Below are 12,153 nucleotides of genomic sequence, written 5' to 3' on the forward strand. Positions count from 1 at the left end.
ACAAGCAATCTAGCAATAATAACCAGAGAAATAAGAACTAAAGTTACCTTTACTTTTTCAAAAGCTTAGATGTGTTTAGCAACTTTACATAAAGGCTGAAACAAAAGAGCAATATTTTCACTCAAGACATACAGCATGTGTTTTGCAGAGGAAAAAGGGTGTGGACAATACTGAAACACAATCCATGAAAACACCTCTAACAGAGAAAACACCTGAACAGCTTCAAGACGCTGCCACATCCTCATAGCTTGATGGGGAGTGTGGAGCAAGAAAACCTTTGATAAACTATGAGGAACACCTTAAAAGCATTGAATCTTAAACATCTGCATCAAAGCAAACAAGAAAAGGCAGAGATGATGAGAAGAACATCTGATCTGCACAGTCAAACATGATTCGCTCTACAGCTCGGAAGCTGGTCTCAGCAGGTGATAAATTCCAAGCAGGATGACGGCAGCAGCTTGTGAAAGTGCAAGTGCAAAACCAGCATTACCTCATATCATAGGGTGCGTCTAGCACTCATCACTTCCTGTCGTCTCTGCATTCACTTCCCCATTCACATCAAAGCCAGACAGAAAGCACACAGCATCCATCTATCTTCAGTGAACTGCTCTGTATAGACCGGCTCGTCCTCAGCCTCTGTGGGAATCTCTTTATGAGACTGCCTCAGGAAAGTGTATACTGCTTTGATATTAGACTGCGGCTGTCACAGACTAGCGTGTGGCATCAGAAGACTGCAGTGTACGTAAACAGGAGGAGAGATTGTGTTCTTCCCTGCAGCTTTGACCTGAATCAACACTCGTGACACAAAGTGCCTTACGTCACAGCCATCATACTCTACTGCCTTTATCCAGGACACTCACACGCAAACAAGCGCTCAGAGAAACTACAGAAGAATCACCTTCTTTTAACAGATCACCGAAAAAATTCAGACGCACTGAAGCTGTTGCTCCGCTAAGTAAACTGACACAAACTTTGTCCACTTTCTAAGTGAGGGAATTTTAACCATTCTCCAGTGACAGCAGCGACCATTTTCTCTAAATAAAACATGTTATTTTGCAATATGGTTAGGTCATGAAAAAAAATGCAAGATAATAAAACTCATAATACATTTCTTTGTCACTTACATTCTCTGAGCAAAACAGGCTCAGTGTTTCAGCTTAACAGTATAGTGTAATAATGATGTAACAGGATGGGTATGATATGATGTTATTGGTAAATACTTTTCCCCTGACAGCAAGTGCAAAAAGGAAGGAGAGGAAAAAGAAAGAAAGAAAGAAAAAAAAAAAACAGATGAGGTTTAGAAGCAGGCAAAACTGATTGCATTATGGATAGGAAAGAAAAAAAAAAAAGGCAGCAGTGGACAAAGCTGTAGCCCAGTCACCCAAGACAAGCAGGTTTGATGTATGGGCTAGTAGTTTATTTGTAGTTACCCAGCAGACAGGTAAATTCAACAACAAGAGAAAGAAAAAGCTCTACTCCCTATTAAGTTTTACATTTGGTGTGTACATAATATGCCTCTACTCGTTCCAAATCCCTGCTGCGCTACACACATCGGCCGAGGTGTGACCAGACTGGCAGGAGAATAGTTTTTACGAGTTGGATTAATTAGTGTGCATGGATCAGAAATAGGCAGGTATATGGGAATACTAATGCAAAAAAAAGTCCAGCACAATGTTGTCATATATCTCTCTGCTAGTACAACATGCAGTCACCTCATGGTTAAACCCATCAAGATATGCTGGGTAGCATAAAATATACTACCCAGACTTAAATAATATTTTCACTTTCAACACAGGGAGGAAACACTGCAGCTTATAGCTGAAACGCTCTCCAACGACTTGGTGACTTTTTGCTGAGGGTGCAAACATGATCACATCTTTGTACATTAAAATCTTAAAAACGATAAGGACTATGGCATAAAATCATTTCCCCAGGAATTCATATACTTGTTTGTTGCCATTAGTCTGTATTAATGCACTTAACTAGCCAACTATCTCACCATAATTTATTGCACTGCATAAGCTGATACTTTTTTTTTTTTCTAGTTAATGAGGTTTACAGACAACCAAACCATACGTGTGGGCAAGCATACTGTGGGATAGGTAATAAAAAAAGATTACAAAAAAAAAACTATAATTTTGTCTACTGACATGTATAAATCACATCTAACACCACAGGGAAATGGGACAGGGACATGGTAAATTAAAGGTAAATGTCAAATTCTGGTGATATTTAAAGTCAACCAATCAGGTCAACAAAGCAGACAACTATATATCAACATAACTCCATAACCAACCAATCAGGCCTATTCACAGGGCTTCAGAGCAAAATTAACAAGATTATTTTCATGAGTAGAAATACCAATATTTTAAAAGAAAATTCCATGCATCTATAAAGCCTGTAAAAACGTGAAGTAAGCTGAATCTACCGAACACTGTGTTCATCTCTCATACATAGAAGAACAGAAGAAAACGAATAGGAGACAAGAAACAGCGATACAAGAAATAACAAACTCAGATGTGATTTTCAGTGGCGATCTGAATATAGGTTAATTCCAAATGCTCAATATTGTTTTGTACAGGCAGCAATGTGCTGCCGGTCCTTGAATGAGAACTGATGGAGGGCACTCAAAGCTGGACGTGTGCATGCACAGCATGTGACTGCTTAGCCAGCTGTCAAACACACACACTTGGTAATGAGATTTGTGGAGCTCCGCAGAGGCCACACCCCTTTAGTAGCGCAATCTAGTGAAGCAGGGACTGAAAGGCTTTGAAAGGCTTTGCTTTGTTTACAGTCATTTGAATAAGGATATGAGCCAGTGGTGGGCACACGCACAAACGCCTTCACACACAACCAGCAGCACGTGGCAGCAGATGGATTTACACCCTCATCTAAAAATGAACCTTTGGATTACACATTAAAATTCCCTCAGTCAGGTCTGGATGGAGTGACTGTGTACATACTTATGTAATTAATTAACAGGAACTTCCTAATTTACTCACAAATATCGGAAGAATGTCAACACGAGTTGTAAGAAATGACTTCTCTTCTGCGTTTGTTCTGTGTAGGACTGTTGATAATTTTCAGTAGGAAATGGTATTCTATGGGCTGATGTTTCATGGTGGCTCCACTTACAGTGAGACAGACAGAGAGACTGAGGGAGCACACTGCTTTCTCATTCAGATTCATAACATGGATTTCTGCTCTCCCCACACACACAATATCAGGTCAAAGAAAATCAATTAGCAAATTCTGAGTATTATGTTACTAATCTATTATAATTGATGGTAATAGAAGGCATGTTTAAAATACCCCAGGCCTGATTTTGAGCAAACGCGAGGTAGGAGCGCAGCTCAAATGGTGAAGCCCCCACAAGTAACAGAAGGGCCTAAAGCTCATTCATCTGACAGTGTGCAGATTAAATCCATACTGATGGTGGGCACCCTGCTGACAGGCTGGCGAGGCTTCATCCACAACCCATCAGGAGCTGGAACCCACGGCCTCTCGCAAGCACATGTGCAATGCTGCCAGTCTCTGGAGTCTAGGCAGGCACACACCTGCAACCTACATCCACCACACAGCAGCCACACACACACACACACACACACACACACACACACACACACACACACACACACACACACACACTCCTGCCAGCTACTGCATATGAAGCACTATTGTGATTTACACAAAGAAGAAACCTCCTGCAAAGCAATATAAAAGAGCCTTTTTAAAAAGAATAAAGTCACTATTGAGTAAAGGTGAAACAGATAAAATCAAACAACAAAACAGACTCTGCAAAAATCAGGTTGTAAATGAGCATGCACACACACACACACACAAATCAATATTCCAAACTCCAGATATAACACACTGTCTGGGCTGCAATCACACTAACCATATGAGGCTCTTTTCAAGAACAAATAAATTACAAATGTGTCCGTTATTTAAGAAATTTGTCAAAGTAAATAAAGCACTGCATGGTGAGAAGGTACTTACATACCTCACGAGTAGCAAATGTAAACCCATCTGCTGCTCTATATGCTGTTTGCAAATTGTTCCACATTTCTCTTCCATTTTTAACAAAAAAATTCCTTGCAGCATGTCTCCATCAATTACAGACTGTACTCTCGCATGAACGGTTTGACTACGACTTAAACTATATTTAACCTTCAAGATGTTAACGCAAGTATTTATGCAACTGTAGTCCATGAGAAACACTTCTGCTTAGGGAAACACTGACAGTTCTAGTCCAGCCATAGGAAAGTCTGAAATCAAAGAAATTTAATAAGCTATTTAAAAAAGGAAAAAAGTACTTATTTGAAATGTGACTTTTAAAATTCTGAAGTTGAAATGACTCAGTTTTGCACCCCACTTTGGAAATACAGTAATTCAAATAAACCATCCATTCAAAAAACCATCTACAGCCACACAAGCAGTGGCTACGATACATTTCTGAAGGGTCACAGAGACGTTTCTGAAAGGTCTATAGTGCTGTTTCTTCAGAATGTGACTGATTGACAAACTACTATAAAGCCTATATAACCTGTAAGAGACAAAACAACAAGACTAAGAGAAGAATAGACTACTGAACAAGGCTTTCAGCTAGTCATTGCCTTTTTTTTTTTATCCCACACACTGCTGTAGAAGTAGTGAATCAAGATGTGCCTCCTAGGTCTCTCAAGAGTATTCAAAAATCTTTCATGAACAAAAGGAGCCATACAAACTTGTTCATTTGAAGTTAACTGTTAAACTCTGACTAGCATCACAGACACATAACACTTGACTGATGTAAGGTTACAATCGTGTAATATTACCTCTACGTGATAACATTACACACACATTAGGACGTTCACCACACAGTTCTATTTAGATGTTTACACTCAACCTGGCACATTTTAATTAGCTTTGGCTGTTTCCATTCAAACCCAGCTTCAGTTACATAGAAACACTGACAAAAGTGAACAAATAGTAGAGTGAGAGCTGTGCAACATCCATCTGTCATAACTACTAGGAATGTGCCTTCGGCCTAATTTTAATATTCGATTATCATCAAGAGTTGATTAGCAGATATTCTGTTAACCACTAGGAGAGAGGAAACATGCATTTATCATCATAATCAACCATTATTTTTGACTCCAATTAAATCCTCCTTGTCACTGGAGATGCACACTTTCATGTGTTTAACAGCCGTAACAGAGAAATACTAAAATTCTATGCACAGTAAAAACTTTTCTGCATGACAGCTGTACTGAATATCTAACTAACTCTGCATCACAATATTGACATGTTACTTTTCTTTTTCATATTTTCCTCACTGTTCACTCAGAGCACTTTATTAGGAACACGTATACCTCCTTTGCTCTCAAAACAGCCTCAATTCTTCATGGCATGGATTCCACAAGATGTTGGAAACATTCCTTTGAGATTCTGGTCAATGTTGACATGATTGCATCACGCAATTCCTGCAGATTTTTCAGGTGCACTTTCATGCTGTGAATCTCCCGTTCTACCACATCCCAAAGGTGTTCTATTGGATTCAGATCTGGTGACTGGGAAGGTCACTGAAGAACAGTGAACTCATTGTCATGTTCACAAAACCAGTTTGAGACGACTTTTGCTTTGTGACATGGTGCCTTATCATGCTGAATGTAGCCATTAGAAGATGGGTAAATTGTGGCCATGAAGGGGTGCACATGGTCAGCAACAATACTCAAACAGGTTGTAGCATTCCAGCGATGATTGGTATTAACATTGCCCAAAGTGTGCTAAGAAAACATTCCCACACCACACCAGCACCTCCACCAGTTTTTCCAGTCTTCAGCTGTCCAGTTTTGGTGAGTCTGTGCCCACTGCAGCCTCAGCTTTCTGTTCTTGGCTGACGGAAGTGGAACTCAATGTGGTTTTCTACTGTTGTAGCCCATCCACCTCAAGGTTCGATGTGTTGTGCATTCTGAGATGCTTTTCTGCTCACCACAATTGTAAAAAATGGTTATCTGAGTTACTGTAGTCTTTCTGTCAGCTCAAACCAGTCTGGCCATTCTCTGTTGACCTCTCTCATCAACAAGGCAGTTCCATCTGCAGAACTGCTTCTCACTGTATGTTTTTTGTTTTTTGCAACATTCTGAGTAAACTCGACCACTGTTGTGCATGAAAATCGCAGGATATCAGCAGTTATAGAAACACTCTTTCTCCCCATTCCGATGGTTGATGTGAACATTATATGAAGCTGCTGGCCTGTATCGAAATGATTTTATGCACTGCTGCCACATGATTGGCTGATTAGATAATTGCATAAATGAGTAGGTGTACAAGTGTTCCTAATAAAGTGCTCAGTGAGTGTATATGTGCATTGCTAGATTAATTGTATACTAAATTAACAGCCATTACCACAATTAACTGTGAAAATATTAGCCGAAGTTGGAAACATTGTCATTTAATTTTGCAGAGTGAGGAAACACAATAGGCTCTTGAGTCACTGCAAACCCAAATCAGCCCCCAAACTTGTTCCTGCAAGAATTACTTGAAAAAAAAAAAAATAAAAAATATATATATATATATATATATATATATATATATATATATATATATAAACTATGGCTCTCTGACAGACTACATTACTTGTTCTGTGTGTTTAGCTAAAACATATATTTTCATACAAATATATATGGCACTGCTGATGTTAAGCTACTGAAGTCAATAACTTAATTAAATCTCCATTAACTGAACATGTAGCTAATATAATATTTGAGTTTGTAATTTAGGAGGTTAGTGTGCAGCTCAAACTAATCTCTTCCCAATCACTACCTCATACTGGTAACCAAGGGTCTGATTAAACGTCTTATCTCTCCAAAGAAACACACTCTCATGTTTAATTACATTATATTTGGCTTCATATGGAAGGCAGTCTTGCTACAGTCACTTACTTATTTCTCTTGACCAGACTGACCACAGTAAGCAATGATCCTTTTAACTGTCAGGGTCTCTAATAAATCTATATTGTCACAGGGTCATGGTGAAATGCTTAATGGAGTGAATAAATAGACTAGGCAGGCAGGATCTCTAGCAATTATTATGGTGTAATACATTTACGCCACTACAATGTAATATGAGCTGATCCATGCTCTGTGCTGAGTGGACAGTTACAAATGATAAAGACCTTTTCCAAAAAGCCACATTCCTTAGGTTGCACTGTACAAGTGTGAATATGTGCATAAGAAGGTAGAGCATGGAGGCTTGTGGACTTACAGTTCATCCCGTTGTCTCTGTGACAGCACCATGTTGGCAGTGGGGAGGGAGGGGGTTCAGGTGAAAGGTGTGCAGCAGCTGCTGTCTCCTTGGCAGGAGATCACCGATCGAACACAGATTCCGGCTCACAGGGATGTATGCTGCTCACACTGTGTTCTTCCCCTGACAGACCGGCTCCAGTGAACACTGAGCAAAGACAGTCTGCGAACATCCACCAGTCAGACTGTCACTGCATCTGCACAAGGAAAGCAACACACAGGAAGGTGAGACAATGTCAGACCAAGCCAGAAACACCTTATAGAAGTCAAGCACGCAATGAGAGAAGAGTGGCCAACACAAATCCCTAGATATTTCAGTCAGACTGGCTAAGTAGCTAAACAAAAATATATTATCAAATGTGCCATCTGTTCATCTATTTTGTTTTGGAGTCTTGCTGCCCGTTTGGTGCTTCAGACACGCAAAAGGGGTCTGATGACCCAGATTCAAGCATCAACCTACTTCAGCAGCCCAACACCCTGTCCTGCTTAACAGCCGCAAACAGGTTTCTTAATTTGACTAACATACACCACATCTCAATTAACCTTGATGAGAACATAAAAAAATCCAAACAGCAGGTACATATTCACACAACTCACACAGAAAGCACAGCATGTGTGATAAACTAGGAAGCCTTTATGCCCAAAGCAACAATAAAATCAAGTTAGACCACCAACCTGTTCATAAATTCACTAAGCCCTGGGAATACTGTAAGAATTCTATATTTTGATTTAAATGCGGCACACAGCCTACACAATAAGCACATAAGAGAAAGCAAGAAAGGTACATGTTCTGTAAATGATAAGCTAGGTATTGAAAAAAGATAGGCTATATAATTCTGACTGTTAAGTGAGACAGTATTTTCAGTTCAGAACCAAATAAATTGTGCGCCTTTCTGAGCACTACTTCTCTAAGAGTGACTCTTCTGAAAACAACCTTGCTCAATATACACCATCCAAAACTGACCAAAAGAGATTTTTGTACACAAAAGATTACCCCTAAAAAGCAAACCAATGCGGCAGATAATTAGAATACCACCATTTTCCCTAGAAAAAAAAAATACAATGCCTTCCTTAAAAAAAACAAAAAAAAACAAAAACACCACTACGAAGAGAGAGACAGCTAAACAGTGAGAGCAGGAAGCCATGTTATGAATGTGAATGAGAAAGCAGTGTGCTCCCTCAGTCTCTCTGTCTGTCTCACTGTAAGTGGAGCCACCATGAAACGTCAGCCCATGGAATACCATTTCCTACTGAAAGCCATCAACAGTCCTACACAGAACAAACGCAGAAGATAGTAAATTCTAATAAACCTGAGTAAAATTGGATCTCTGTGATTTTAGGGCACCTATTAGTCAGAGCGTTTGATTTGTTTGTTATTTGGTTTGGTTTAGTTCCATACTGCACACAATTGAACAAACCAAAAAGCAAAAAAATGACTGAGGGACATGTAGGGCTAAAGATTAACACACAAAAATTGATCCATTTGTCAGAAATACGGCGACGAAAAATGTAAACAACACTTTACCAAACGTCCATAGAAGTCATAAAAATCCCCCAGCAGGGAGAACACGTAACTAGTTACTAAAAGTATGTCAACAGATGACCATCACATCCACATGTGGTTCTTCCCCAAACTGGTGCCAAACAGTTAGAGGCACACAACTGTGTAGAATATCTCTGTGTGCTGTAGCATTACAATTTCCCTTCACTGGAACTAAGAGGAATGAACCTGTTCCAGTATGACAATGCCCCTGTGCACAAAGCGAGGACCATGAAGACGTGATGTTCCAAGGGTGGAGTGGAAGAAACTGAGTGGCCTGCACAGAGCCCTGACCTCAACCCCACTGAACTCTGGGATGAACAGGAACACCTCCATCTCCCAAACTCACTGATGTTCTTGTGGCAGAATGAGCAAATCCCCACAGCCAGGCTCCAAAATCTAGTGGAAAGCCTTCCCAGAGGAGTGGAGGTCATTATAACAGCACAGGGGGGGAATAAATCTGGAACAGGATGTTCAAAAAGCATATGTGGGCGTGATGATCAAGTGTCCACAAACTTTTGGCCATACTGCGTATATCGGGTTTTGCAACATATTCCAAATGCTTCTAACAGAAGTGTAACTTTATCTACACACTGAAGTTACACAGCCTTACTGTCAATCTGCTTTACTTGGCTCATTACATAGTACCTCTTGGAATCCCACTAAAACACAATCTCCCAGTGCCTTATTTCATGCAGTGACTTTGCATGGTTTCTTAGCAACTGTCTGTATAGAGCAGAACCACAGAGCAGTGGTGGAGTCCAGTGGTAATTATCCATTACTACTTTAATCGGCCAGTCTGTCTTGATGGAACTGCCATTACGAAATAGTACATATTTCTGCCAAAAAGGTTGCTGACTGGAAGCTCGTCTGAACGGTGCAGGGGACAATAAATAACGCTGTAACGAGTCAGTTAAAGCATCAGAAAGTTATTGTGCTCAAAGCATTTTTTTTTGCAAAGTAACAAAAGTACATTTGAAGTACATTCTCAGAAAAGCAGCTACCGAACTGTACTTTTCCCTGTCACTATCACATTGTGGTACCATCACAGGAACATGGTTTGCACCTTTATACTATACTATATATTATTTAAAATAATTTAAAGATACATTAGGACCACTGATGCACTTTTAAAGCTCTACTCCGTGAAAATGATTTAAAGGTACACCATATGCACCTACAAAGGTAAAAGATACATACTAAAGGTACTTAGTTAATAACTTTTTGGTTATTTGTCTGAATGCTGGCTCTGAATTGTTCGCACTAGGCAGTGTGTTCACTGAGGCTCCACCCAGACTTGGATGTTTCAGCCATCCATCATGGCCTAATAATGTTCAGCTGATGTACAGTCCAACACACCTGAAATCAACAGCCACCTGGTGATCTGTTCCCGCGTAGCCAATCTGTCAGTACCTCTGACGGGTAAACAACCTTCTTGACGTTTTACACAATTAAATGTTTACTTTACCTGTTTTTTAATTCACCATGTTACATCATCAGAGAGCTCATTTAAAGCCTTAGCTCAAAATACATGGGTTAACAAGGTGATATTTGTGGTAGTGTTTGTAATTAAATGAAACAACACACAAGTCAGTCGGTAGCTGAGCTCATCTAACTAGCAGTGATCACTTTACTAGTTTGGAATATATTAACATTAACACAAATACGATGTTAACATTTAACAATGAAACCATTTACCGTTTATGTAAAGAGCAATACAGTGTTAATTAGCCACCCAGATGACAACAGTGCAGCTGTGAGCAAAAACAGCTAGCTCACCCGCTAACGCTCAGCAGTCCTCTTGTAACACCTCCCAGCAAACCGGCTAAACATTTTGCCTACAGTTTTACAGCTATATTACAAGCGCTGTCTCGAATCTGCCGGTTGGCATTATATTCCCAGAGGCCTAACTTGTCTACTCAGCGCAAACATCAACAACATTTCAGCGGCGTGTCCTCCATCATTAGCGACGTTAGCCAACTGTTGATAGCCGCCTCGCGCGCTAGAATGCTCGCGCAGCCTGGCGTTGATGAAATGACGTGTTGATTCACCGGCGGCTAACCTGCTAGCTCTCTTACCGAAACAACACGGCCACTAAGCACACACTGCAAAATTACACACACTCCATCAAAGTAAGACCATTTCAAAGTGTCCTCTGGTAATTTTAACAGCGCAGTGCAATTCAGCAAGCCAAAAGAAGACTCTGAACTATTTCTCTAACGGCCCGTCCGCCATTTTGAGACACTGCAAAAAGGAGGTGCAATTTTTTTTCTTCCTTCAGTGCAGCCATACACAGAATTACAAGAAAGACACTTACCCTACAGTGTCACCACCGAATTCGTATCCGCGGGAGCCAGGCAAACGGGAAGCAACTAAATGTTGGTAAAGCAGAGGACCTGAAAGATGTAGGTCTACCTCCGTGCCCCTTCTCTCTGGTTAGCTCTTAGCAGCTACCGTTGTTTTCTCTACAGCATTCGCTACCGCGGACTGCGCATGCGCATGAGTTGACTTACAGCGACGCGGAGCGCACGCCCTTCACTTTCTCTCAGTCTAATTTTATTAATTTAGGTTGCTTTAACTGTAACCAGTAATAATCTCATTACACAGTCGTTGCCTCGTTTTATTGTCATGTGTTTTAAATTGGAATAAAAACTAAACTGTGGGAATTGTCCATGACCTCAAACTGAGCGCGGTCACAGCAGCATCAGTCATCAACAACCTGGCCCCACGAGGCACCTGTTAATGACGTCACCTGGCGGATTTCATATTAATTGCAAGCTTAAACGTGAAGTACACAATCAGTGATAGAAATTAAACAGTCTTCCATTGTCCTGGGAAAATGAGAAAGTATGGCTTCTGTACAATGGTTGGACTAACTATTATTTACATGAGATGCTGAATAGGGGAAGAGGAGTTTGGGCAAATAGAGGAGGCATAAAATAAAAACAAAATCAGTAACTAACTTGATAAGGAATATCATGTGCTTTAGAAGCAAATCAGATTATTTAAAATCTGATGCTCTAAAATAAATACTGACAAACCCTTCATATTTTGGCTAAAGGTGAGGTAAGTAAGGGATGTGTAATTCTTTAGGGATAAAGAAAATATCTATATACACACACTACAGAGTAATGCAAATTATTTTAAAATGGTGGAGTAAGGCAACATTTTCAAGGAAACTACATATCCAAAAATGTTTGGTGCTTTTGAATAACCAAGAACTTGTCCAGTTTGTACAAAGATTGTATAATGATTATATAAAATTTATATATAATATTTTATATTAATATATACTATATAAAATATAACAAGCCTACATTGGTACAT

General features: G+C 39.9%; 1 protein-coding gene across 2 annotated transcripts in view; it reads right to left on the minus strand.

The window, feature by feature from the left end:
- pafah1b1a (platelet-activating factor acetylhydrolase 1b, regulatory subunit 1a) overlaps nt 1–11,523 on the minus strand; it is a 29,036-nt gene extending 17,513 nt beyond the window's left edge. The window contains exons 1-2 of one of the 2 annotated variants that reach the window (XM_026924338.3): nt 11,144–11,523; nt 7,249–7,483 (exon numbers count right to left, since the gene is read on the minus strand). In XM_026924338.3, the coding sequence (XP_026780139.2) occupies nt 7,249–7,280 (32 nt within the window). In that variant the 5' untranslated portion in view covers nt 7,281–7,483; nt 11,144–11,523. Of the gene's footprint in view, nt 1–7,248; nt 7,484–10,605; nt 11,004–11,143 lie in introns of those variants that run through there. The other variant, XM_026924340.3, reaches the window with a different exon arrangement.
- Nucleotides 11,524–12,153: the final 630 nt, after the last annotated feature.

Source organism: Pangasianodon hypophthalmus, chromosome 14 (genome assembly GCF_027358585.1).
Source record: "Pangasianodon hypophthalmus isolate fPanHyp1 chromosome 14, fPanHyp1.pri, whole genome shotgun sequence".
In the NCBI taxonomy this organism is placed as follows: Eukaryota; Metazoa; Chordata; class Actinopteri; order Siluriformes; family Pangasiidae; genus Pangasianodon; species Pangasianodon hypophthalmus.